The 27,352-nt window shown below is 39.0% G+C and overlaps 1 protein-coding gene and 1 non-coding gene across 4 annotated transcripts in view; one reads left to right on the top strand and one right to left on the bottom strand.

The window, feature by feature from the left end:
• The window catches only part of FGF12 (fibroblast growth factor 12), a 450,538-nt gene that overhangs the window by 16,252 nt on the left and 406,934 nt on the right, over window positions 1–27,352 (bottom strand). For all 3 annotated transcript variants that reach the window (XM_038749231.1, XM_038749230.1, XM_038749229.1), the window contains one exon: window positions 777–975. In XM_038749231.1, coding sequence (XP_038605159.1) covers window positions 777–975 — 199 coding nt within the window. The remainder of the gene's footprint in view (window positions 1–776; window positions 976–27,352) is intronic.
• On the top strand, window positions 15,895–16,033 carry LOC119931217. Its single transcript, XR_005452072.1, has one exon. It is a non-coding gene; the product is annotated as a small nucleolar RNA SNORA7 (small nucleolar RNA).

Genomic DNA, 27,352 nt, shown 5'->3' with positions numbered 1-27,352 from the left:
GGTTCAGTAAGATTACCAACCCTAGTGTTAGTGATGTTTATTTCAGCCAGTGTAAATTTTCCTTCATCGAGGGATGCTGGAATTCAACCTTAACAAGTGCTTCCTCGAAAAAAAAAGTTTTTAACACCAACAAGGCACTACAGGACTGGAAACCCATGCAGGTAAAACCCTTTAAGTGATCACTATCACACCCTTTGCTTTTCTTGGAAAACTCTGTCTGGAATAAAGACAGAAATGTGCTGAACTCAGATATTTGATTAATTTGGTTAAGGCCAGAAGGCAATATCATAAAATAAATTCCAGTCACCAAACAATGGAAAGATTTCTTAAACCTTAGTGGAAAGTCAAACTGAGACATAATTTGTATAATCAAAAGTCAAGAGTAAATGATCTTTTAAGCTAAGAATTTTATGGGAAATAACAGGTCAATACTGAAGTCAAACGTGATATTCACTGAAAAGGGAGGGATATATTTTTCTAGAAGGGCCTAAGAAAGTTGTTTTGTTGGTGAGTGTGTCCGAATTTTAAAGACTTTAATAAGCCATCAAGTTGAGTAGATAGGATAAGAGAATCTAGATATTTTTCATATTGTTATTAGAGATTATAACTCCAAAATGATGTTGCTAGAATTTTGTTAAATCAAAACCTTTTTACTCTAGCTTTCACAATTTGGGAATCAACTTTGCAGTCATTCCATCTTCCCCAATTCTCTGGAAATGTTCAGAGTCCTAAGGTCCTTGTAAATGCAGTGACTAAAGAATGGAGATTTTGCATACCTTCAATTGGTTTGGGTACAAAATGTGATGAGGGTTTGGTTTTCTTCACTCTGTTTCCCTTCATAATTTGACCTTCTTTATTGAGCCCCAGAAACCAGGCTCTTCCAGATTCCTGTTGCCGGTAGAGTGTGGAAGAATAGATGACATAATAGTTTTCAAAAACAGATTCCTTAAATTTGCACTCTGGTGTGAAAACATCCTGCAGAGGTATAGAAAGAAAGATAGAGAAGGGAAAGAATTGACCATGATGATTCAAACCTGATATTCCTGAAAGACAATCAGTGAGGGAAAAATGAATGCTAAATGAGCAAGTTCAAAAGTTCAAAACAATTCGTTATAATTTTTAAAACATATCATTTTAGGACTCCAAAATTCATTGAAAGCAATATATATATATTTATAAAGTATTTTTTATTCCACCCCAATCAAATGATACTCAAGGTTTTTGTCTTATACCTCTTGTTGGGGTAAAGGTGAATTGTTCTCTTTATTGTAGTATTTCTTTACTTACTACATTTGTGCCAGACACCTAAGCCCTAGGGTAGTTGCAAGATAAGCATTTCAAATTCAGTCTATGTCCTACGTACAGTCTATGTCCTACATATGGGGTCATAGAGAAGCAGCATGGTGTAGTGGATCATTCAATCAATCAATCATATTTATTGAGCGCTTACTGTGTGCAGAGCACTGTACTAAGTGCTTGGGAAGTACAAGTTGGCAACATAGTGGATAAAACTCAGGCCTGGGAGTCAGGTCGGGAGTTCTAATCCTGGCTGTGCCACATGTCTGCTGTGTGACCTTGGGCAAGTGACTTCACTTCTCTGGGTCTTAGGTACCTCATCTGTAAAATGGAGATTGAGACTGTGAGCCCCATGTGGGACAGGTACTGTGTCCAACCCGATTTGCTTGTACCCACCGCAGTGCTTAGTACAGTGTTGGGCACACAGAAAGTGTTTAACAGATACCACAAGTATAATGATTATTATTATTAGTCTAGGAGTTTATCCATTTTATGAGTCTCCAAGAATAAGACATATTCTAATTAAACATGGCAGAAAATAGGGAGTGGCCATTGAGGTCACATTGTTAGACTTGGCCAGGATTATGTGTGAGATAACTTTGTGTTGACTTTTCCTGTATGGATTACTCTCCTCTGATCCAAAATAGAATCCCCTACCACCTCCATGACAACAGGCAAACATTCCAGGGCAAGTCAGTAAAAGGATAAGGAATCTTTTCCCTAAATTAAGCAGAAAAACACAAAAAGGAAATGGCTGTCACCAAAGTCCAGCTCGGTTACTTGCAATTTAGAATAAACACAGATGGCAAGTGCAATTTTCCTGCCCTTTTATTCTATGAAATATTTTCTCCCCTACAACTGTCCTTATTCTGGACAGAATCTCCATGGTTTGAATCATTAAGGACACTGGTTACCTAAGAGAGAGGCAAAATGAATAAAAAATACAGTTGACCTGAAATAGTTGAATTTCAGGAGTTTCTTTCCCAGCTAATTGCATTTATGCTGCTATATGGAGCTGACTAGGTTGGTATTAGTAAACTTTAGGAAGGGATAAAGAAATTATTTTATTGTTAAAAAGCAGTGCCTAAATTCAGATTTAGTGTAATTCTAAAATTAAGTGCTCAAATATTTTTTAAGAGAATAGGAATATAAATGATGTATAGGACATTTACGGTTTCAACATAATAAAAATGTTCATATTCATTATGAATTCCCTGTGGTGTTGCCAATTGCCAACTAGTTCAATTGGCTAGAGAACCAGAGGGGAGTGATTTCAGATAATGAAGAGGACCCAAATAATTTCACATTCCAATGGACAAAGAACAGAAAATAATCAGTCACAGTTCATGACAAAGTTTTTTTTAGCTCCAGATATAGGAATATGGGGGTTCTGCACAACTTTCTCCTATTTTGTCTAACTACAATATATCTTCAAGATAATCTGGGTTATATGCATCAATCCAAGTGTGATAGTTCAAAGATTTTAGATCAGGTAATCTATGTTTATGCTGTCTTCCTTTCCTGCCTGGTTAATGAAGTTGTTAGAGGTAAATGGGGTGGAATTTTGGGCAAGAGAGAAGTGTGATAATCATATACTCTAAGAATTCACTGAAAAATTGGTAACTATAGAGATAGGTGAAGGAGATTTGTTTGAGTTAGTATGCTAAATAGTAATAATGATGCTGGTATTTGTTAAGTACTTACTATTTGCAAAGCACTGTTCTAAGTGCTGGGGGGGATAAAAGGTGATCAGGTTGTCCCATGTAGGGCTCACAGTATTCATCCCCATTTTACAGATGAGGTAACAGTCACAGAGAAGTTAAGTGACTTGCCCAAAGTCACACAGCTGACAAGTGGCAGAGCCGGAATTAGAACCCATGACCTCTGAGTCCCAAGCCCAGGCTCTTTCCATTGAGCCACGCTGCTTCTCTATTTTAACATCCTATATAACCTAGAAGTGTATGGTAATCCCTGAGTTCCCTTAGAAATGCCATATCAACTCTGCAGGAGCTGGAATTGTATTTTCTATTATCACTGAATGCTCACAAGCATGTAATATAAATGCTCCATAAATACCTATGAGAAGGGGGAGGACTAAGATGATCTTGTTGATGATACTATTAGTCAAATCTACTCTTTAATAATTGACAGGAACTTGCAAAAATCTTTCTTTTCAACAACAAAGAATTCCAAAGAGGTCATGTGGGAAATTCCTGGAGTACAGTTCATCCTTACAGTGTCAAGAAAATAGCTACAATGGTAGGAATGGCAGTGAGGAAGGTAAGTTTGCCACATCAACTTAAGCCTTTTTCTTATATGCTTCACTGAATTTTCTAGTCTACTGGTGTCTTGCTTAGCTGCCACCCCAGCTGCCTCCACCATGGCTGAAAATTGGATTTTAGGCAGCTGCTTTATGGGTTAGTTGGGAGGTGGCTAAATTTTATGACCGCCCTGCCTAATGCCTGATGTTTAGTCATGAGGCTTGAATGCACTTTTTAATGTGTAATTACATTTGTTCCAGGATTCAAGCCCTAGGTTCTAGCCTACAGGAATTAATTTTATGCTCTGGCTGGGTGCAGATCAGGACAATCCCAGCATACTTTCATGATACTGTTCTTGAAAATGGATTCATCCAGAGCTCTTGACAACGATCAGGGTTATCATATGCATCCCAAAGTGCTTTTTTGAGGTTATATCAATTGTGTTTGGGATGACAATAAATCTGATGTGTAATAGATGCAGGCAGGCTTAGAGCCAAAGGAAATAAAATTGAACAGAAAGCCCAGAGCTTGCTTCAGTGCTTATAATGAAGCCAAAATGAATCATTAGAACAATAAAGATGTTTTATAAAAAGAGGACCAGTAAAGAGTAATGCCATGTCTGATGAACAATCCTTTCATTTAGTTAAAATGTTTTCTTTTGACTAAAGCGATTTCAATAAGCCTTTCATGATGCTTTAAAAGGGTCATTTCTATTTCATAAGAGGTTCATATTAAATACGCAGACCATCCAAAAGCTCCTTTGCTCTTTTACTGAATTGGTAGCTATTCACTTTAGCTCCCTTTCCAAGTACTATTTCCTCAACATTTAATACAAAGTCATTCTTGAAGCATAACAGTGAAGGATTTCCATATGAATACAAGTACATTTACATTGTTTTCTTACTAGTGGATATCTTCCAACTTTCAAAAAAGAATGTCCAAAATCATTTAAGAAAGTTCTTTCCTATATATTATTTAAGGTAAATCTAAAAAACCACGTGATTTGTAGACCATAAATGCTGTTTGGGGAACAGATCAATGGCCCAACCAGTTCAGAATGACACCTCTGAATGTGACCATGGGTTGCTTGGGAGAATTGTGTAATTGTTGTCCTCCTTAGCCTCCTAATGTTTAGAGATATATCATATACCATCCATAACATGTAAAGTAGCATAGTGTAGTGGATAGAGAAAGGGCCTGAGGGTCACAAGGACGTGGGTTCTAATCCCAGCACCACCACGTCTGCTGTGCGACCTTGGGTAAGTCACTTAATTTGTGTTTCGGTTACCTTATCTGTAAAATGGGACTGGGACTGTGTCCAACTTGATCAACTTGTATTTAGCCCACCACTTAGAACAGTACTTGACATATAGTAAGTTCTTAAGTATTATTGTTATTATAACATCTATCATCCTAACTCTCATTCTAATAACCTTAACATGACCCAAGTTATACCATCCTGTCTTTCCAGAACATCTGCCCCACCTGAGAATTTCTGCAACCTTCCTTTACACCTTTGTACATTCCAGTTTGCATACTTCTTTACACATATTACACATATTTACACACTTCTTTCATTTATCTTTAATTATTATGTGTCATTTACCGTGCTAAATTGTAAACTCCTTGTGGGTGGGGATCATGTTTCCTACGTCTATTTTACTCTTCTAAGTATCCATTAAAGTGTTCTGCACACAACAGGAGCACACTAAATAATACTGACTGAGATGTTTAGTGAATAATCTGATCAATGGTAATGATGATGAGGGTGGTTATAATAAAATATGAAAGCAATTTAGGATGTTGGTTTTAACCCAGAAGGATCAGTAAAATGACTTCCTCCAGGTTACATGATTTTAGGAAAGAAAATGTCATGGAAAATGCCATATGCCATTTGCTGTTCTTCCCTTAGTTCTAGATTTTAGATATTTCTATTGACTAGTCCATTTTTCTACCTGTCCAATAGCTATAAGATATATCCCCTGATCGAAAATGCACATTTAATGTCTTTTGCTTCTTACAGCATTTGCCAAAAGTATTCCAGTGGAACAATTTTATGATGGCTGCAGCAGAGTAACTCGGCACCATGGAAATTACAGCCTCAAACACCCTGATGGAATAATAACTGAGGTATTTGTTAAGTGTTTACTATGTGCCAGGCACTGTACTAAGTTCTGGGGTAGATAAAAGGTAAACAAGTTGGACACAGTTCCTGTCCCACATGGCCTCACAGTCCCCATTTTACAGATGAGGTAACTGAGGCACAGAGAAGTGAAGTGACTTGTCCAAGGTTACAGAGCAGACAAGTGGCATATCCAGTATTAGAACCCACATCCTTCTGGCTTCCCGGCCCATGGTCTATCCACTAGAAAACTCTGCTTATAACTAGTATCTTGTGGTTAAGTACAAATCCATATATAGTTTATTGTAATGTCTGTCTCTTCTTCTAGGCTGCTAAGCTCCTTGAGGCCAGGAACTGTCTATAACTACTCTTTTGTACTGTATTCTTCCAAGCACTTAGTACCATGCTCAGCACACAGTAAGTACTTGACAAAAATCATTGATCAATTAATAACTAATATCCTTCACAAGGCTTAGAAGGGACAAGGAAAAAAGACATGAATAGAGTTATGGAGGCAAGGAGAATCCTGAAAGAATCAGGAAGGAATAATGAGGAGAAAGCAAAAGGACAGAACAGGGGCGGAGGATGTTTGGGTCAATCCAGGAGGGCAGAAAATCACTTGATTGCGTCAGGAGGGAAATGGGGAGTGAAGGAGAAAAGTTGGGTAGAGGGGAAGGCAGTAGTGGAGAAAGCAAAAAGCAGAAAGAAACAGGGGCTAGGCACTTAAACTGTGAGCCTAATGAGGTTCAGGGACTACATGCAACCTGACAATCTTGTATCTAATCCAAAACTTAGATAGTGCTTGGCACAGAGTATAAGCTTAAAAAATGGAATTATCTATATTGTTGACTCTGGAAATTACCTAGGGAACAGGGTTCTCTTCACTGTTTGCATCTCACGGGCACCCTGCAGCCCTCCAGGGTTGGAATGTAAAATAAAAGGATGCTGCTTCCAATTCATGTCTCTGATTTGATGCTTACCTGAACGAGGACCTTGATAGAAAACCAAGACAGCATCATGACCTGTTTCTCCCATAGTGTTATTAAGTGGACCAAAACAAACCCTACCAGTAGAGTAGGAAAATATAATTCAGACATTAGGGACTAGATTTGTGGAATTAAAAGGTACAAAACACAGGAAATTTTGCTATCTGAAAAGCTTTTCAGACTACCCTAAATAATTTTCATATACCAAACCATCACCGTGATACAAAAGGGCAGATACACAAGACCCAACTAAGCAAAGTTAATTCACATGTTGAAATGAAGATGACAATATGGAGAACACATTGTCAGTACAGTAAAATGCATTAGCAAATGAAAGTCTTTATCACCCCATGGCAACCAGTGACAAATTACAATCTGGAAAAAGTTACCACATGGGTCAAACATAAAATATCTTTAGCATTATCAAAGCAAATGGGACTCCATTTCTTGTGGCTGGTAAAAAAATCTTTCTTCCATCATATTCCAAACATAAAAGTCCTTCTTGGTTGGATTTTCTTCGTCTTTCTGCTTCAAAAATAAAATACCTGGCCCTTTATTATGCACAGAGAACATTTTATAGCACCACACAGCTGACTTTGCTGGACTCTTGATATCTCTGTGAGTATGGATAAAAGGATTCAAAGCTATTGATGATTCTTATACCATAATTTACCTGTGAAAACCATAGAAGGAGATGGTTTTAGTTAAAACCTTCAGATATTTGACTGCAAAACTTTTTGGTTTGTTAACTTCACTAATTTCTTTTCAGCTGAACAAAACTAGAAGGACATTAAGCTAACAACAGCTATTTACCAGCTGCATTGTCATACATAATGATATAAAATCAAGTAAAGAGCATTATTTTCCCTTATTTCAACTTGACAGGTGTGGCTAAAAAAGGGTTGAACTGTAAATCGACCTTAAATGATTTCCAACAAAACCGAGGTTTTTTAAAATAAAATATGGCTTTAACTAGAATCAGCCCTAATTTTATGCCTTACTCAAGAAATGATTTTTCTGCCCTATCTGGTTTACTGTCCCTGAGAAAATTAAGATCTAGTGGAAAACAGTTCATTAAAATGAAAGCAATCTGCCAACATTGTCGATGACAAGCAGAGATCGATGGTTTTAATGTGTTATGTTTTAGGTTAAGTGGAAGCACAGAGTTGAGAATCACATTCAAAGATTAGACATCAGTGGCTTTGCAATATATTGAATGGTATCCTACAAGGATTGGTCTTGGTATCCCCACAATGCTGTATTTTTACTGGTGCCTTGAATAAAGGCCCAAGAATATGAACTCAGTTCTTCTAGAATGTAGGGTTGCATTCTTGCAGAGATCCATGTTAAGGAAACTTGCACTTTAGCACTTACCCTACATTCAACACTACATACACACATACACACTTATCTGATAACACCTTTCAGTGTATCTAGACCTGATTTGTCAAAAATACTTTCCCTAATTCTGTTCTCACACTCTATCCCAATGCAGAGTGAAAACATGCATTCCAGCAGTACTGAGTGTTCATATTAAACTGGCAGATTATTCCAATTTGGCTGGGTTGCTCACCCATTGAAAATCAGGATTAGAATGCCAAGTGTCTTAGACCAATGGGAAAAATGGTCCAAAAATCGGGTAGTTTTCCTTTCTAGAGTACTGTGTGCCGTTTGGTCATTATACTTTAAAAAGCTGTAGAGAAACTGGAGAGGGTCCAGCCACCATAATAAATTAAAAGAATGGAAAAGAGATCCTGTGAGGAAACGCTGCAAAAATTGGAGGTAGTATAGCCTTGAAAAGGGAAGATTGAGTGAATTTAATTCCTTTGAAATATACAAAATGATTTTATAAGGAGGTTACTGGACAGTTGTTTTCTACAGCTACTGAGGCACAAACAAGAAAAAAATATTCAAGCAGGAGTAAGTATGGTTGGACTGAAGGAAATTTTCTAGACTGCCAGGAGATTAACCCTGGAGATTAAAAAAATGAAACAAAACTGAAACATAAAGACAATCATGTACATAATTAAGGCCTTCCCTAATTAAATCCCTCAATTCCCCTATTCACCCTCGTGTGCATCATCTATGCACTTGGCTGTTAACCACGTAAGCACTTTTCATTCATTTAATTGTATTTATTGAATGCTTACTGTGTGCAGAGCACTGTACTAAGTGCTTAGAAAGCACAATTCAGCAATAGAGACAATCCCTGCCCATACTGGGCTTACATTATAGAAGTGGTGAGACAGACATCAAAACAAGTAAACAGGAATCAACATAAATGATATTCACTCCAATCCCACAGCACTTATCCTTGTACTTTACTAATTCCCCATTTTTAATTTATTTTAATGTCTGTCTTCCCTAGTAAGCTTCCTGTGGGCAGAGATTTTATCTACCAACTCTATTGTATTCTATTTTCCCAAATGATTAGTACAGTGTTCTACAATAAGTGCTTGGTAAATATCTTTGATCGTTTTATCAAATAATGGCATTTCACCAATTATGTCATCATTCATCTGTGGGAAATGGAGATGTACACAGATCAGTGCAGTCCTCTGAGAGGACAAGCTCTGGACATTCCAAACTCATACTATTCATTCAATCATGTATTGAGCGTTTAATGTATTCAAAGTACTGTTCTAAGTGCTTAGAAAATACAATTCAGCAATAGAGACAATCCCTGCCCACACTGGGCTTACATTCTAGAAGAGGGGAGATAGACATCAAAACAAGTAAACAGGCATCAGTATAAATAAATAGAATTATAGATATGTACATATATATATACAAGTGCTGTGGGGCAGGGAGACAGGGGCAGAGCAAAGGGAGTGAGTCGGGACGCTGAGGAGGGGAGGGAGAGCTGAGGAAAAGGGGGGCTTAGTCTGGGAAGGCCTCTTGGAGGAGGTGAGCCCTCAGTAGGCTTTGAAGGGAGAAGTGAGATTGTTTGGCAGATTTGAGGTGGGAGGGTGTTCCAAGCCAGAGATAGGACATGGGCCAGGGGTCAATAGTGGAACAGGTGAGAACAAGGCATAGTGAGAAGGTTAGCTCCAAAGGAGCGGAGTTTGCAGGCTGGGATGTAGAAGGAGAAGGGAGGTGAGGTAAGAGAGACAAGGCGGATGGAGAGCTTTGAAGTAAATAGTGAGGAGTCAACCCTATCAACCCTACTGCAATCAACAGATATCAACTATCAACTCTAATGCTATCAACACTACTGCAATGAAAAATGACACTCAAACCATGAAAAAGGGTGAATAAGAAGTTTCTACAGAATGAAGTCAAGTTCAAGGTGCAAGTTGCTGCAAGTTGCTCTGTGGCAATATCACAGCAGCCTTACTGGAATAAAGGACCCCCACATTCACAGTAATAACATGAACAGCACTGGGGTCTTTCCCTGAAACACTTGCCTCTAAGACAGCTGTTAAGAGTGGGCATGGCAAGGAGGTTTGGTGAAAATTACTCAGAAGGTCTAGTGTGTCACATATTCTAGTGTGTCGGCCTCACCAATGATTGTTATCATCAAGTGAGCTGTTAGATCACTACAAAGCAATATTTTTCCAATTCCATCATGCAATATACCTCCCAATAATTCCTTTGCTGGTAGACAGAAGCAACCTACTTCTCTAGGCTGGAAGTTCCTCTTCTAGATCAGAAATTCCTTCTCTCAATTGCACTCTTTTCTCCTAGACTGTAAGCTCCTTTCTAGACTGCATGCTTCTTCTCTAGACTGAAAACTCCTCTTTTAGATTACAAGCTTTCTTTTAGACTGCAAATTCCTCTTCTAGACTAAACTCCTCAAGACCTTAAGCTCCTCTTCTAGGGGAGGGATCATGTCCACCAACTCTATTGTATTGTAAGTGCCCAAGTATTTAGTACAGCACTGTGCACACAGTAAACACTCAATAAATATAATTAATTCTCAATAAATATGAGAAGCAGCATGGCTTAATGGAAAGAGTATGTCTTTGGGAGTCCTTAAACCTGCATTCTAATCCCAGCTTCACTATCTGCCTGCTATGCTTCAGCTTCCGCATCTGTAAAATGGGGATTCAATTCCTGCTCTCCCTCTTAGAATGTCAGCCCCATGTGGTGACAGGAACTGTGTCTAACCTGATTATCTTGTATCTACCCCATTGTTTAGTACACTGCTTGGCACATAGTTAATGCTTAACAAATGCCACCTTGATTGATTGATTACATGGCAGATGATTTCTCAGACTACTAGGAAACACTATTACACTACTTAGGCCTAGCATTTATCTCACGCAGTACTGTTCTTAATTGTAGTCTATTGTTCCTATTTCTCTGCTCTGGGACCACACTTAAGAATTCTCCTCCCACTGCTATTTACTAATTATGCATGTATATAGAAAGATACATTTTTAACACTCTAGCTCTTATGCAAACATTATATACATCCCCACATAATAACATAGAAAGAGTGTCTGCTACCCAGTAACACCTAATACTTCAAAGTCACAGTAAACATGACATTCTACCAATTTGTAAATGTTCTTTTATGTATAAAAAATTTTTCCCCATCTTTTAAATTTATTGAGTCACGGAAACACAAGGAAAAAATTCTTTCAAAATGACATAATAAGAAACCTATTTACAATTTAGATTTATCATTGTTCAGACTAACCCTGGGTGACTTTATTGGACGGAAGAATAATTTGGATGCTTTTTTTAAATTTCATTTCAACACTCCCCTGCAAAGGGAAAATAGAGTTTCATCTTTTTTTTTCTAAGATTTCAAAGGTCTCTGGCCAATATATGAGATACTTCTTTGAGCTAATCCTAAATCTTGCTCTCTTATAGGTAATTTCAATTTCAAAACTCAATTTATTAATACAGTTGAATCATCTGACCTCCTTTCCCACTAAAGGTGACCCTGCAGGTGGATTTAGGCCAAAGCAGTACCGTCAGTCACATAAAGGGGCTTTCCAGATTTTCCTTGGCTCGGCATGTTTAAATTTGTTACGCAGGGTAAGATTTCTAGCTTCTCTGTCAGCCCAACTCAAAACCAATGATGTGTGTGAACTGGAGACTGAGAGGGTAAGTGCCACAGCATCTTACCAGCATATTCTGTGCAGGGCATGAAGTCATTCTGACTGTTTCCCCTTACCGTCAGCATAAAACTTCCTTGCATATAACTTTTAAAGCGGTATTTAAAATTACTGTGTGGGAAAGCAACAACAAATATTTGGAGATCCTATACAAAATTACACAAGATAATAATAATAATAATGATGATGGCATTTGTTAAGCACTTATTATGTGCAAAGCACTGGTCTAAGCACTGGGGGGGAATACAAGGTGATCAAGTTGTCCCACCCTGGGCTCACAGTCTTAATCCCCATTTTACAGATGAGGTAACTGAGGCTCAGAGAAGTTAAATGACTTGCCCAAGGTCACACAGCAGACATGTGGTGGAGCTGGGATTCGAACCCCTGACCTCTGACTCCAAAGCCCTTGCTCTTTCCACTGAGCCACACTGCTTCTCAAGATATAGTTCTGAGAGTAATATGCCCCTCACTTTAGTTAAAGCAGGGGCCAGAACTACCTGGTTTTTATATTCTTAATTTCTCATGAAGGGAAAAACCTTTTATGTGTGCTCCTTTATCGCTCCACCCAATGTATACAATATGCCTTTCTGTTCATATCTAAATAGAGAAAAAACCTGGAAATTTCAAGTCATGTAGATAGAGCAGTATAACACTGTTTTATATTTTTAGGTATTTTAAAAATGTATTTGTTAAGCACCTGAGACATGCCAGGCACTGCACTAAAAACTGGAATAGATAAAAGCTATATGTCCCACATGGGGGTCACAGTCTTAATTCCCATTTTACAGATGAGGTAACAGAGGCCCAGAGAAGTTACTCGATTAGCCCAAGGTCACAAGTAGGCAAAAAGAAATGCAGTATAGGTTAGGATCTCACAAGAGCTCAGATCTAGAACCTATGTACAGTGAGAATGGGTTGGAAAATGAAATTCCAGTTGGAAAGAAAGCAAAGACAATCTTTTGCCATTAAAGTACTGAGACTGAACAAAGTAACTGTAAAGTCTTAAGTGTATGGATAAACTTCTAAGTCAAGGAAGAACTAGTTCTGCCATTACAAAATGTACAGTAAGAATGTAAATTGCTCTACTGTTTAAATAGTATATCGCTAAGAGAAAAAAGCTATAGGTGATACAGAAAGTCCTGAGAAATAGAGCAGGCCGCAGACCAAATCTTGAAACAGATTCACTTGTAAATAATTTAATTCCTTAAAGAAATGAGTAATTTGCTTTATGAAAACTGCAGTGTCAGGTTCAGTTTCCAATAAAAACCCACCGCATGGCATTAAGCTGTGGTTTGAATACAAACTCCAGACTGGGGAATAGAGGACAATAGACATGGAACAGGTCAAAGCACCGACAATTCAAAATTAATAGTAAATGCTACTAAGGATGGGAAATGATTAATAGAGGTATTTGTTCTGTTCCTGTTATGCGGATTAAATATGAATAGCCACCAGATGGTTGAAATATTCCTAAATATAGCAATCAATCAATGGTATTTTTTGAGTTCTTACTGTATGCAGGACACATGCAGCAATGCAAGAAGTCATCTCATTGTTTAATGGCTTTAATATATCAGAATCTGAAAAGAGTAATTACAATGTGATAATTCAGAGACTTCAGGATTATTATTTACTGAACACTTATGAGACAGTGGAAAGATTTAAATGTGATAAAAGATGAGAAACAGTGTGGCCTTGTGGACAGAGAACAGGCCTGGGAGTCAGAAGGATCTGGGTTCTAATTCTAGCTCTGCCACTTGTCTGCTGTGTGAATTTAGGCAAGCCACTTCACTTCTCTGAGTCAAACATTTCCTTATCTGTAAAATGGGGATTAATACTTTGAGCACCTTGTGGCACAGGGACTGTGTCCAACCTGATTAGCTTATATCTACCCCAGTGCTTAGTACAGTGCTTGACACATAGCAAGGGCTAAACGAATACTGTTATCATTATTATCATTATAGTAAGCCAAAAATGAAACATTTGCAACCTAGAAATTCTGAAGAATTTAAGTTCAAGGTGCAGTTTTAGAATTATAGTGGATTCCTATACAAGACATCAACTATGTATTAGAATTAGAAATGTAGATACACTGAAGAAAATGCTGTTAATTGTATGAGTAGATGGGAAACAAAAATCAACTGGTTTGGGGGCAGAGGATTTTCAGAAGTTGTTTTAGGTGAAACAAAATAAGTAAACAGCACAATAGATGGAGAAGAGAAAAGACATGAAATTGTGAAACCATAAGGTTGTAGTCATCAACCAGAAAGATATCCTATCCTGTGAATTTGTTTGCTGCAACAGATTTAATCACGACAGTACATTCATTCAATCATATTTATTGAGCACTTACTATGTGCAGAGCACTGTACTAAGCGCTTGCACTAGCCTTTGTGTGTGTACAGTGCAGTTGGTCCTCAGTTCCTCATTGGCCTTTTCAGCTTGATGCACATCCACAGGTCATTTTTTTAATGGTATCTTAAGTTTTTACTATGTACCAGGCACTGCACTAAACGCTGGGGTAATACAAGCTAATCAGGTTGGACACAATCCATGTCCCTCATGGAGCTCACAGTCTTAATCCTCATTTTACAGATGAGGTAACTGAGGCACAGAGAAGATATGTGACTTGCCCAAGGTCACAGATCAGATAAGTGGCAGAGCTGGAATTAGAAGCCAGGCCTTCTTTCTTGTAAGCCTATGCTCTATCCATTAGGCCACACAGCTCCCCAGAAGAATCTTCTTCGAGTACGGACAACTGTTGGTTTGTTTTAATTTCATATCAGTTTAAAGGAAACTTTTTTTATTACCTTACTACTGAGGGTAAAATAGAAAAAGGAGAGAGCTACATAAGAAACAGAAAATATTTGTTCTACTACCAGCTGAAAGCATAAAGCAAAATGGGTGAGTTCAAGGCTTTGGGGGGAAAAGTAACTTTGTATTCAAAGTGTCCCATTCGAAGACGGAGGAGATATGAAAACATAAGGAAGTTATACAATAGGGAAAGATAGATACTTTTAGAAGTCAGCTAGCATTAAAAGATGATGGTCAAGACTAACTGAATCTATAAATTGTAATATTCAAATGCCTGTCAATATTCTAAAATGGAAGATATCCCAATAAATTCCCTTAAGAGAAGAATAGCTCAAAATACAAGAAGCATGACAACACTGAGCAGAGCATGGGTCAGAAATAGCAGCTTAATCCAAGTTCACTTCTAAATAGAGAAGCAGTGTTGTCAAGCAGATAGCACACAAACCTGAGAGTCAAGAGGCCTGTGTTCTAATCCCAGATCCACCACTTGTCTATGTGACCTTTTGAAAATTATTTAATTTTTCTGGGCCTCAGTTACCTCACCTTCAAAATGGGGATTAAGACTGTGAGCCTTGTATGGAACAGAGACTGTGTCCAACCTGACACTTAAGTCCAACCTAAGTATAGTGCCTGGCACTTAGTAAGTGCTTAACAAATACCATTTTAAAGAATAGTTGAAACCTTCAAATTAATGAGTGTGATGGTTTTAGTCACTTCGTGGATGCTCAGTTTCTAGCAGCAGGATTCTGGTGCCCATTGCAATTTACAGCTGGGAGAAAAGTCCTCTTAGGGTTTTATCCTTGTAATTTTGCTGCTACAACCCTATGATTCTTAGATTTGATACCCCTATCTGCTGAGGTTGAAGGAATGCAGAATATATGCTACTCCCTCCCTGGGATAGTAAATCTTGGAATTTGTAGGTTTACGCACAGATCCCTCAGGCAGGCTTTTGGCTCATAAACAGAAAACCAGCATTTACTTTGTTGAGGGTAGTAGCACCCATGACTGTAGGCTGTCAGAGTACAGAACCATACAGTATATTGGACAAATAGAATCTTAAAATAGATCATGGAATAGCCACCTATTCTTGACTGGGTACTTAGTTTTATCTTAATCCCACAGGTCCTTCTCAGGTGGTGGTGGTGGTGGTGGTAGTAGTAGTAGTAGTAGTAGTAGTAGTAGTAATAGTAGCAGTAATGATGATGAAGACTGTGAAACCTATGTGGGATGGAGACTGTGTCCAAATTGATTAGTTTGTGTCCATGCCGGTGCTTAGTACAGTTCCTGGCACATAGTAAGCACTTAAATACCATTATTATTATTATTATTACTGTAATAATAGTAATCCCCTCTCAGAGTCGCACCTGGAGAGTTTCCAGTACTCTACCAGTCTCAACTATGGGAGGGAGAGTCAAGCAGAGGCATATCCATTCCATTCTTAGCTTGGGGTAGTGGCTAGCAGGTGGAAGACAACCTGCTACAAGTTAAAAAAAAACCCTGTGCTGGGAAGCAGAGGCATGGGAGAGAGTCAAGGGTAGAGACTCAAGTTTATTGTGTGGAAGAAGGCAATGGTAAACCATTTCCATATTTTTACCAAGAAAACTCTATGGCTACACTACCAGAATGATTGCGGATGGAGGTGAGACATTCCAGGAGAGATGTGTCCATGGAGTCGCTATGGGTCAGACAAGACTCCACCAGCATAAGATGACAACAACAACAATAAGAGTAATCATAGTAGTAATAAGTAGTGTTTATTAAGCATTAACTGTGCACAGAGTCCTGGGCTGAGGTAGTTGGCTCTGCTAATCCATACCCTTCCTGGGGAACAACAGCTTCAAGTTTCCCTTCCAGTTGGAGGTCTATCAGGAATTCTCCTCTCCTCATGGCTCCTGGCTTTCTCTGTACTTTCTGAGCTTCCTCCTCCTTGCCCACTTTCCTCCCCTGCATTTGGCTGTTTGTCCAGGTGACATCGCCAAGTTATTGTGACCAATAACTCATTCAAAAGTGCTTTCCCTCTGAAAGGGATCCTGGGTATCTGAACCTTGTCCCCTTGTTTGTGTGTGGGGTTAGTCTTCTGGAAAATCATAAGGAGTTATTTGTTTTATAAAACCTTCAAAAATGAATATGCCTCTCAGAAAATACCTCAACACTCACCAATATTTAAATGTTGACATTTGTGTTGGTTAGCTTCCCAACTCAACTCTCCTTTTCAAGCTGAATCCATAAATTTCAATATAACAATTGATCTTTTGGATTTCTAGTGGTCAGAAAGAAGTCAGAATGTGTTATTATTATTACTAGTAATAATAATGGCATTTGTTAACTCTTACTATGTGCCAGGCACTGTACTAAGCACTGGGGTAGATACAAGCAAATAGGGTTGGACAAAGTCCCTGTCTCACATGGGGCTCAGAGTCTCTATTCCCATTTTACCCATGATGTCACTGAGGCACAGAGAAGTGAAGTGACTCACCCAAGGTCACACAGCAGATAAGTGGCAGAGCCACGGTTAGAACCCATGAACTTCGGACTTCCAAGCCCATGCTATATACAGTACTCCACGCTGCTTCTCAATGTGTCCTGAATCAATAAAGCACCATTATTCTGGAAGACTAACAAAGGGGATCTCTGAGGAGAAAAGCTGCAGTTTGAAGAAGGTAAAGTATCTTCAAAATCAAATTTCTTTCTATAATCCCATAAATTCACTCAGATTTCTAGACCTTAACCATAAATAATCAAAAGAAAACTATCAGTAGTTGTAACTTGGCTGAACAAAGATAGCTCCAGGTTGATGTAATGTTACTTGACACAAATGCAGGAAGTAGTTAGTCAAAAGAAACAATTTTAAAACTGGGCCTGAATAAAGTGAGGTATTTCATTTTACAGCTCTGAAAATACACTCTCTAGAGAGGTAGAGAAGCACCCAATCAGAAAGTATGATGATTATTCACATGTTATTTTCTCTTGAGTCTGCTTTTTCCCACCTGGGGAAAAGACAGCCATTCTGAACTTTAAGCTCACCAAATATAACTGGAATCCTCAAAATGTACTGATACTTTTATGAAATATTCTTCATTTCCAAAGGTTTGCCAAAAACAACCTTCCTGTCTCTTCTGATATTGAAAAGATCTCCCTTGCCTTAAATCCCATTTCAGAGCTGCAATGTTTATGACTGCAGATATTCTATTTCTCAGTGCCTAAATGTTAGTCCTGTACAAATAACAGCAGACTATCCACATTTTGGCAAATTACTAGCAAACAGGGCACAACTAATGTATTAATTGCTAACTAGGCTCTTAAACCCCTACCCACTCAGAACAAATATAAACATCAAAACAGCAAACATAATAATAATAATAATAAAGATGATACCTGTCAATAAGAATAATGATGGTATTTGTTAAGCACGTACTATGTGCCAAGCACTATTCTAAGTGCTGGGATAGATACAACACAATCAGGTTGTCCCACATAGGGCTCACAGTCTTAATCCCCATTTTACAGATGGGGTAACTGAGACACAGAGAAGTTAAGTGCCTTGTCCAGAGTCACACCACTGATAAGTGGCGGAGCTGGGATTAGAACCTATGACCTCTGACTCCCAAGCCCAGCCTCTTTCCACTGAGAAATGTTAAGCTATGTTAAGCACTTACTATGTGCCAAGCACTGTTCTAAGCACTGGGGTAGATACAATGTAAGAAGGTTGGACACAGTCCCTGTCCCACAGGGGACTACCACTCTTAACTGAGGCCCAGACAAGAGGGAGCTGGAATTAGAACCCAGGTCCTTCTGACTCCTGGCCCTGTGCTCTATCCACTAAGCCATGCTGATCCTCATGAACATGAACAGTAGCCAAGTGATTATCAAGATTTTTACAGAAAATAAATGTTGTATACTGGTAATCCATACTATTTTTTATTCCCCTTAGGAATTTTCAATATTAGAATGCAGCTGTGCATCCATTATGAACACAGTAACCGTATCACTGCCTAAATATATTAAACATATGGTTTTGAAATGTGAATTCCACACTACTACACCGCTTCATGTTATGACTGGTACATGTAAACCAGGCCACGTAAAAATGCACTCTGTTTTTCATATCCTGCCTTCTCCCCACATCCTCCCTGCATGTAAATCACAGTGTTAATACTATGCATTCTTCCAAGAAGTATAAAATATGTCATTATTTTTGGAACCGTATGATGAGGGCTCAAAAATAATATCCTTATCTTGCAAATGGAGAAACAATCTCAGGTAGGCCAAAATCAGATGGTTACACAGGTATAATTCCAAGCTAGAAGCAGAGCCAGGACTACACTTGTGTCCAGATGATTGTGTGATTTACTTAAAAAATTAACATTATGCAGGTAAGATAGTTCCACAGTTAATATTCAAGCTAGGAAATACTTAAGCTATTTACAGTGTTTCTGTTGTATATGACCACAAACATTTAGGATGCTAAAGTAGAAGTCAAAGTACAGTGTGGAAACTATGGATAAATCATATCTGGATCACTTATTTTAACACATGCAAGGAGAGTAAAGGACTTTACGCATCACAAATTTAAACTTTAAACTTCACAAGTACAGTATTGTGCAAAGCAATACTAGGACCAACCAAGATTAGCAGAAAACCATCCTAGCAATAGTAGCTATCTAACAGCTATCTAACAATGAAGATAGAGCAGACATAAGCAATACACAATATATTATATTGTATACAATGAATATATAGTATATTGTTGAATATACAATAGTTAAGAGAATGTGATATTAGGAATAAATAAAAAGCACAAGTGAATAAATAAATCATTAGAAAATAAACATGTTTGAAAACAAAGTGGGCTGAAATTATGGCAAATCTGGGATGGTGGAGGGATGAATATGGACATACCTCATGAAGAAAGTGGCTTTCATTTGGCTGCAGAAAGAAACTTCAGAAGATACCCATTGCCATTATTACTGAAAATTTTCCAGAGACAGAGAGCCAGGCTTAAGGAGCAAGAGAAGCTACCACCTTGGAGTGCATTGTTAAGAGGGCTGTCAACAAACACTATTCTGGTATAACTCTTTTTCTGAATTTATGCTCCCTTATGGACTTTTTTTCTGTATTTCCATCTTTTCATATAACATCATCTGTTAGCTGGTATCTCAGGTGGAGCCATTGTTGGATGAGAATGTCCTCAAGTGCAGGGAGCTGTTTTGCTCAACCTCAATAACTTCTCAAATATTTTTAGACCCCATTAGACTTTTTCCACCACAAAGTTCATGGACTGAACTGCTAAACAGTAGGCCTGAACTTGATTGTAACCCAAGCAATGCAGTGACAAAAGGGTATAGAACCAGTGAGGAAGGAGGAAGGACAGATGTTTGCGTTCCCTATGTATTTTAAGGGAACACACATGCCCTGAACATGTTTTCCCTCTTCACAAGGGGAAAGGTCCAGCCTGCTCTGGAGCTGCATAGCAAATTGTGGCTTCTGCAAACAGCCACACAAGGTCTCAGTTGCAGCTGAACTTACAGCGATCTGCAGGAAAGAAATCAAGCTAGTCTCTCTTTCTAATGTAACCCATGGGGCCAATTATTTATTCCAAGGGAGAGTTGAAGGAGAAGGGGAGAATCATGCCTCCTGTTTCTTGCACTGAACATGTAAACAATTCAGAGATGGGAAAGGAAATGGCAGTCTTGAAGTGGCAGCCTAGATAACATCACTTGTAGAAAACCTTTTGTTATGCCTCCCTCTAATGAGTGAGGCTCTTGATTTTGGTTGCACATGCTTGAAGGGGTAGCTTCAAGACAAACAAATGGAGTCAGTTTTTCACCCATTGGTGCCCATGACAAGCAAGGAGGGCAGAACAAAACATTTTAAAGAGACTGTGAAACACAGTTTCATATCACCGACTGCTGGAGACAACAGGAAGGAAATGCAGCAGGAAGACTAGTCTATCAATGTGTGTAAGCTCGCTGTGGGCAGGAAAGTATTCATTCATTCATTCAATCGTATTTATTGAGCGCTTACTGTGTGCAGAGCACTGTACTAAGCACTTGGGAAGTAAAAAGTTGGCAACATATAGAGATGGTCCCTACCCAACAGTGGGCTCACAGTCTAGAAGGGGGAGACAGACAACAAAACAAAACATATTAACAAAATAAAATAAATATAACAAATACGTACAAATAAAATAGAGTAATAAATATGCACAAACATATATACGTATATACAGGTGCTGTGGGGAGGGGAAGGAGGTAAGGCGGGGGGATGGGGAGGGGGATGAGGGGGAGGGAAAGGAGGGGGCTCGGTCTGGGAAGGCCTCCTGGAGGAGGTGAGCTCTCAGTAGAGCTTTGAAGGGAGGAATAGAGCTAGCTTGGCGGATGTGCAGAGGGAGGACATTCCAGGCCAGGGGGATGACGTGGGCCAGGGGTTGACGGTGGGACAGGTGAGAATGAGGCACGGTGAGGAGATAAGCAGCAAAGGAGTGGAGGGTGCGGGCTGGGCTGTAGAAGGAGAGAAGGGAGGTGAGGTAGGAGGGGGCAAGGTGATGGACAGCCTTGAAGCTGAGGGTGAGGAGTTTTTGCCTGATGCGTAGGTAGATTGGTAGCCAGTGGAGATTTTTGAGGAGGGGAGTAACATGCCCAGAGCATTTCTGCACAAAGACGATCCGGGCAGTGGCGTGAAGTATGGATTGAACTGGGGAGAGACAGGAGGATGGGAGATCAGAGAGAAGGCTGATACAGTAATCCAGTCGGGGTAGAATGAGTGATTGAACCAACGGGGTAGTGGTTTGGATGGAGAGGAAAGGGCAGATCTTGGCAATGTTGCGGAGGTGAGACCGGCAGGTTTTGGTGACGGATTGGATGTGAGGGTTGAATGAGAGAGCGGAGTCAAGGATGACACCAAGGTTGCGGGCTTGTGAGACGGGAAGGATGGAAGTGGCATCAACAGTGATGGGAAAGTCAGGGAGAGGGCAGGGTTTGGGAGGGAAGATAAGGAGTTCAGTCTTGGACATGTTGAGTTTTAGATGGTGGGCAGACATCCAGATGGAGATGTCTTGAAGGCAGGAGTAGATACGAGCCTGGAGGGAGAGAGAGAGAGAGAGAGCAGGGGCAGAGATGAAGATTTGGGTGTCATCAGCGTAGAGATGATAGTTGAAGCCATGGGAATGAATGAGTTCACCAAGGGAGTGAGTGTAGATCAAGAACAGAAGGGGACCAAGAACTGACCCATGAGGAAGCCCTACAGTAAGGGGATGAGAGGTGGAGGAGGAGCCCGCAAAAGGGACTGAAAATGAATGGCCAAAGAGATAAGAGGAGAACGAGGAGAGGACAGAGTCTGTGAAGCCAAGGTTGAAGTATCTGCTAACTCTGTTGTACTGCACTTTCCCAAGTGCTTAGTGCAGTGCTCTCCACATAGTAAGTGCGCAATAAATATCATTGATGATTGATCTATGTGGCTAGAAGGAAAGGGGTTATTCATGGATACCAGACAGAGAGTTGCACATGACATCACATACATCATATCAGGCATGCAGGGTAAGAGAACCTCTATGTAAGCTCAACTGAGGCCCCATGAAAGCAGAATGCTTCTCTAGGAGGATGTTTACCCCCATCCTCTATTTGTTCCAGGACTTTGAGTTTCTCTTCCCAGTCTCTGTGGGCATGGACACCACTTCCAGGCTGTGGAACTCAGTGGAGAGAACAGAGGCAGAAGGATACTATTTCCTTAAAATACATGTACTATACATAAAGCCATCCAATGCCATACTGATTGATTAGATGGCAGACTACAAGTATATGAATGCCTATCCTAATTGCACTCCTTTAGCAGAAGCTGCAGAAAGTTTGGGAAACGAAGAGGCAGATTGAAATAATCACAGTGATCACTTAAAGTGTCCAAGTTAAGGCATGGGAAATTCCACAGTGTGGGACGTGGAGTCCTGGTCTTGCATGTTTCCTTGGTAACAAATGAACATTTAGATAGGATCCTGCTGTCAGTGGAAACATCTTCAAATATGAAGGACAGTTGAAAATTGTAAACATGTGGAATGAGTAATAGGAGGAAACTGGGCTGTCAGAAAATAGACCAATGTTTATAAGAGGTTGAGCGAAATTCATGTGGGAATGGGGGCTTCCTCCAAGCATTCTTTGACTTCATTTTTGGAAACTAGATGGGTCACCAATCTGACTCTGGGTGGCATTTTTAAGCCCTTGGGTTGTTCTTTATGATTCAATCTAACTTTTCTGAGATAATATTCTGAGATAGCTATGAACTCTACTTGGTTTTTATTTTTAGTAGCTGTAATTTTGACTGTGTGCAGACATCTGCTGAAGATACCATTTTCCTCCCAAACCTTACATTTTCATTCTTCTGGAAAACATCAATAAGATTCCCCAAAACACACTAAACACTGTTTCAAATAATTTGGCAGATGTAAGTAGTGAAAGTATGCTGAGTGGGAGAGTTAAAACAATCTCTGACCTCTTCACACTGACATTCTGCTTCCCAAGAATCAGCATGTTGGAAGTTGTGCAAGGTGCATCACAGGGTGTTTGGAATCTTTAGCAGCATTTACATTTTTCACTCTACTGAACTTCTCACTGAAGAACTCAGATTAGGTTTGGCACTTTCAGAAACTAAATGACAACTGGAGTTTTCATCCAGACAGACCATAGCACTGGAAGTTGAGTAATGTAGCACAGTGACTATACTTGGCACGATGTAGAGCCAAGCAAAATAATGAGCTTGATCTTTCCCAAGCAGGAAAGGGAAAATCAGGCTTGCTTGGAAACCTTGCTGGCAGTCACAAAGGTGGTTTATATGGGAGTATCAGGATAGTCTCTTTCCTTCCATGAGCAATTCTGTGAAGCACTCACTTCGTGCTCATGCTGCCCAGTACCTAGCCCATAAAAGAGCCATAACCAGCTCCTGTGAGTGATTCAAATTCTACCTGTTGCACTAGTTCTATCATCACCTGTGCTTCTTAGCTTCATTCTTTTTTTAAGTGCAACATGAGAATCCCAAAGGGATATAGAGAGTGATTTCTCCCAGGAAAGAGAATGGCTAGTTTACAGACCAAATGAGAAAATGTGAATGGCTATATTGTTGCATTATTAGGGCTAGGGGACCACCTGCAAATTTGTAAGACATAGCAGGTCCCAAATATCTCAGGCAAGGGAATTCAAATGTAAGATATAATCTCTAAAATCATCAATATGCTGAATTAAACATCTTGGATTTTATCATTAGTCAAATTCCTTAATCTCCAGTGGTCGAAATCAAGCGTGGGAAATTACTGGACTGGAGTACCTCATGCAGAATTTTAGTAAATGGTTGAAGATCCTCCACATACAATATTTGAGGCTCCCAATCTTATCAGTAAAATTACTTTAAGTATTCTCTTAAAACAATGATGCTTCATCAACTGAAGCAAGCCAGCTCCAAGTTAGCTAAGAAATATGCTTAAACTTTAAATGAGTCAGAAAACACGAATCTGATCGTGGAAAAAAACCAGAATAGGAGACAACAAAACACCAATGAAAGTATAGTTTGGCATAGGAAATTTTCTAGGAATCCAGTTAAAATGGTTCAGCCTTGTGGGTCTGTTTGGTCAGGAAGCTGGGAGTAGAGCAAGATGAGTTATAACTGATATGAGAAAGATCATGGAAGTTCAAGTTTTCACATCTGCCTTTTTAACCTACAAAATGAATAATAAAGGAAAATATAGAAATGAAAAAAAATGTAGTGAGATGAGATATGAATGAGAAGCTGGATTTATGGATAAAACATCATAAGGAAAGGTCCATATTATTAATAATTCGACAACTTCAGCAAATCAAAACACTGATGTCTTTTTAAAAGGTAATTTGGTACAATCTCTGCTGTTAAAAGTTAATTATCACAGCACAATACATAACATCAAAAATGATAAGTAGAGTTTGACAACTGCAAAAGTATTAATGTATTCAATCAATCGTATTTACTGAGCACATACTATGTGCAGAGCACTGTGCTAAGCACTTGAAGAGAGCAAAATATTTATAGTATGTTGTACTAATTATTTTTTATGAAATGATTTACTTATAATTAACTCACAAAGTTTGTGAAGAACAAAAAGTCAACTCTGAGGAATCGATTTACGTAGCATCCTTCTTGCATCATCTCTATGAGTTTTCTTTGAAATTTGCTTAAGTAAAAGGAAATGCCTTTAACAAGAGCACAGAGCCCTTGGAAACTTTTTTTCTAAGATTTCTTCTTACTGATCTAGTTTGTTTTGTCTCACGTAGTAAATGGACACACAATTTTTTAGTGACTAATTGCAACAAAGTGAATCTGAACCTCTTATTTAGAGCCATTTTCAGATATAAAGCATGGCAGGCCTTCCCTTTAAAAAGTGTTCTGCTCCTAGACTTATGCAGTTAACAATTCAGTTGTTAGTTAAATGCAAAAAAGAGACAATCTCCTCAAACTACAGTTTTAATATTACTGTTTCACTGAAATCTGGGGGGGGCATATGTTTCATTTTTATGCTGATATATTGTGCAACTCAGTTAACCAATTACTAAATGAAAATTCAGCTCATGGAATTTTGAGAACATAGGAGACTTATCTAGCCCTCTAAGGAAAACCATACTACACAGAGGTCATTATAGCAAACAGTGATATCCCGTCAAGTTGTGAATGCCAGAAAAGATAGTTCAGTGGTTTGTTTGCATGTAGTTACTGCACTGTTCCTTTCTGAAGACCTCAAAGATAAATGTAATGTCATTATGTCTTATCATGCTTGAACTTTCAAGAATAAAATCATCAACATTCAGATCAATCAAAGGATATTTTTCTGGTTGATGGCCTAGTGTGAATCACATTTCAAAGGCTAGTCACACACATATACACAATGCAAGATTATCAAATCAATTTATTGTTGATGAAAGGTTTATTTTCAGATTTCAGAAAACATCACTGTGCTAAACAGTTTTTATCAGGAAAGCAATGATACTGATGTTTTGTGACACAAGTTAAATAAACTCTATCCTTCTTCCTCTGTAGGGGTGGGAGATGGAATAATTGTAAGTCTGAGGAGGGGTGGAAAGAACAGGGGAGATTTTGCAAAGTTCCTGGTATAGTCAGAAAAGCTTCTTCTATGAGAAGGCAGAGAAGGATGGGGCAGGACATGGCTAGGGGTATGGCTGTGAGTTTTCAGAGTTACAGCAGGATTTATAGACACAGGTACTACTGCCTTACTCTTGTGATGACTCCTCAATGTATCCAATAGCAGTGCTCCAGGGAGGTGCACAACAGAATGCATTAGAAGCAGGATTCTGCTAGTTAGGCCTACTGCCGGGGAAGAAGAGGTAGGTAGCAGACTGGAAGGATTGTTGTTCTCCTTTGTAGCACTACAAGGCAAAGTGCCCTAGGGGCTTAGGCTGAAGAATAGGAAAATAATGACCCTAGAGGCAGAGCACAGTTAGTGGCCTGAAATATGCACTTAACAATGCCCTGAACCCATTAGAGACATTAGCAAAAAATAACTTATGTGGTAGCTTCAGCAAAAGAAGAGTATTTTATTCCATATATTAGAAGCAGCAATGGTATTTATAGAGCACCTAGGGAAGGGAAAAGAAGCAAATGGGAGGTTCCTGGTTCTTCCTCTTGGACCTTAAGTCTAATGAGGAGCAGAGACTGTGTCAGACCTGATGGTATTGTTACTACCCCAATGCTTAGTACAGTGCTTGGCACATAGTAAGTGCTTAACAAATACCACAATTATTATTATTACCAATATCATAAGGAATAACCTTTTCACCAAATATTTCATTTCTTTCCAAAAGTGCTTGCCCACAGTATCGTTCTCTTTAGTTTACCAGATGAGGTCTCTTTGGTAAAGATAGGAATAAAATTTATCAATTTCAAAAAGGGCCAACTGTGGTATTGCAAATACTGTGGAACGTTGATTATCTGAATCATTTGGTGTCAGGGGTTTAAATAATAAATTCAGACAACCAAACAAAAACTAGCTTTCACTATCTTAAAATTATCTGGATTACTTTAGGATTAACTGAACAAGAGTCAGTTTGGATGTCCAGTAACTGGATAATTAACTCTCCTTTGTACTTATCTTGGGAGATGGAATTTAGACTAATACCCATTAACCAATCAATCAATGGTATTTATTAAGCCTTTACTTTGAGCAGATACAGTGGTACTAAGCACTTTGAGCAGATACAATGGTACTAAGCACTTAGGAGAATAGAATATGTTAGAGTTAGTACACACATGTACAGACAGGTCTCGATATATTGATCAACCAATTAATCAATGGTATTTATTGATCACTTACTATGGGCAGAGGACTGTACTAAGTGCTTGGGAGAGTACAATACACAGACTTGGCAGACTCGTGCCCTGCCCACAACGAGCTTATAGTTTAGAAGGGGAAATAGCTAATAATATAATATTATAACATAATATTATATATGTGATTTAAAGATAAATGAATAAGTGCTATGGTGTTGAGAGAGGGGCTAATATCAAATTCCCAAAAATCACAGATCAGTGTATAGATGATGCAGAAGGGAGAGGGAGCCTGGGAAAAAAGGACTTTACTGGGGAAAGTTTCCTGGCAGGGATAAGACTTTAATAATGCTTTCAAGGTGGGGAGAGTGGTGGTCTGGCTTATACGGAGAGGGAGGGAATTCCAGGCTGAGGAAGGGGGATGTGGGAAAAAGGTCAGTGGTGAGATAGACGAGATCAGGGCACAGTGAGTAGGAGATCAGTGAGGTGAGGTAGGAGGGAGCAGGTAGGAGT

The sequence above is a fragment of the Tachyglossus aculeatus genome, chromosome 7, assembly GCF_015852505.1.
Source record: "Tachyglossus aculeatus isolate mTacAcu1 chromosome 7, mTacAcu1.pri, whole genome shotgun sequence".
Lineage (NCBI taxonomy): Eukaryota > Metazoa > Chordata > Mammalia > Monotremata > Tachyglossidae > Tachyglossus > Tachyglossus aculeatus.
This window is presented reverse-complemented; position numbering and strand designations above follow the sequence as displayed.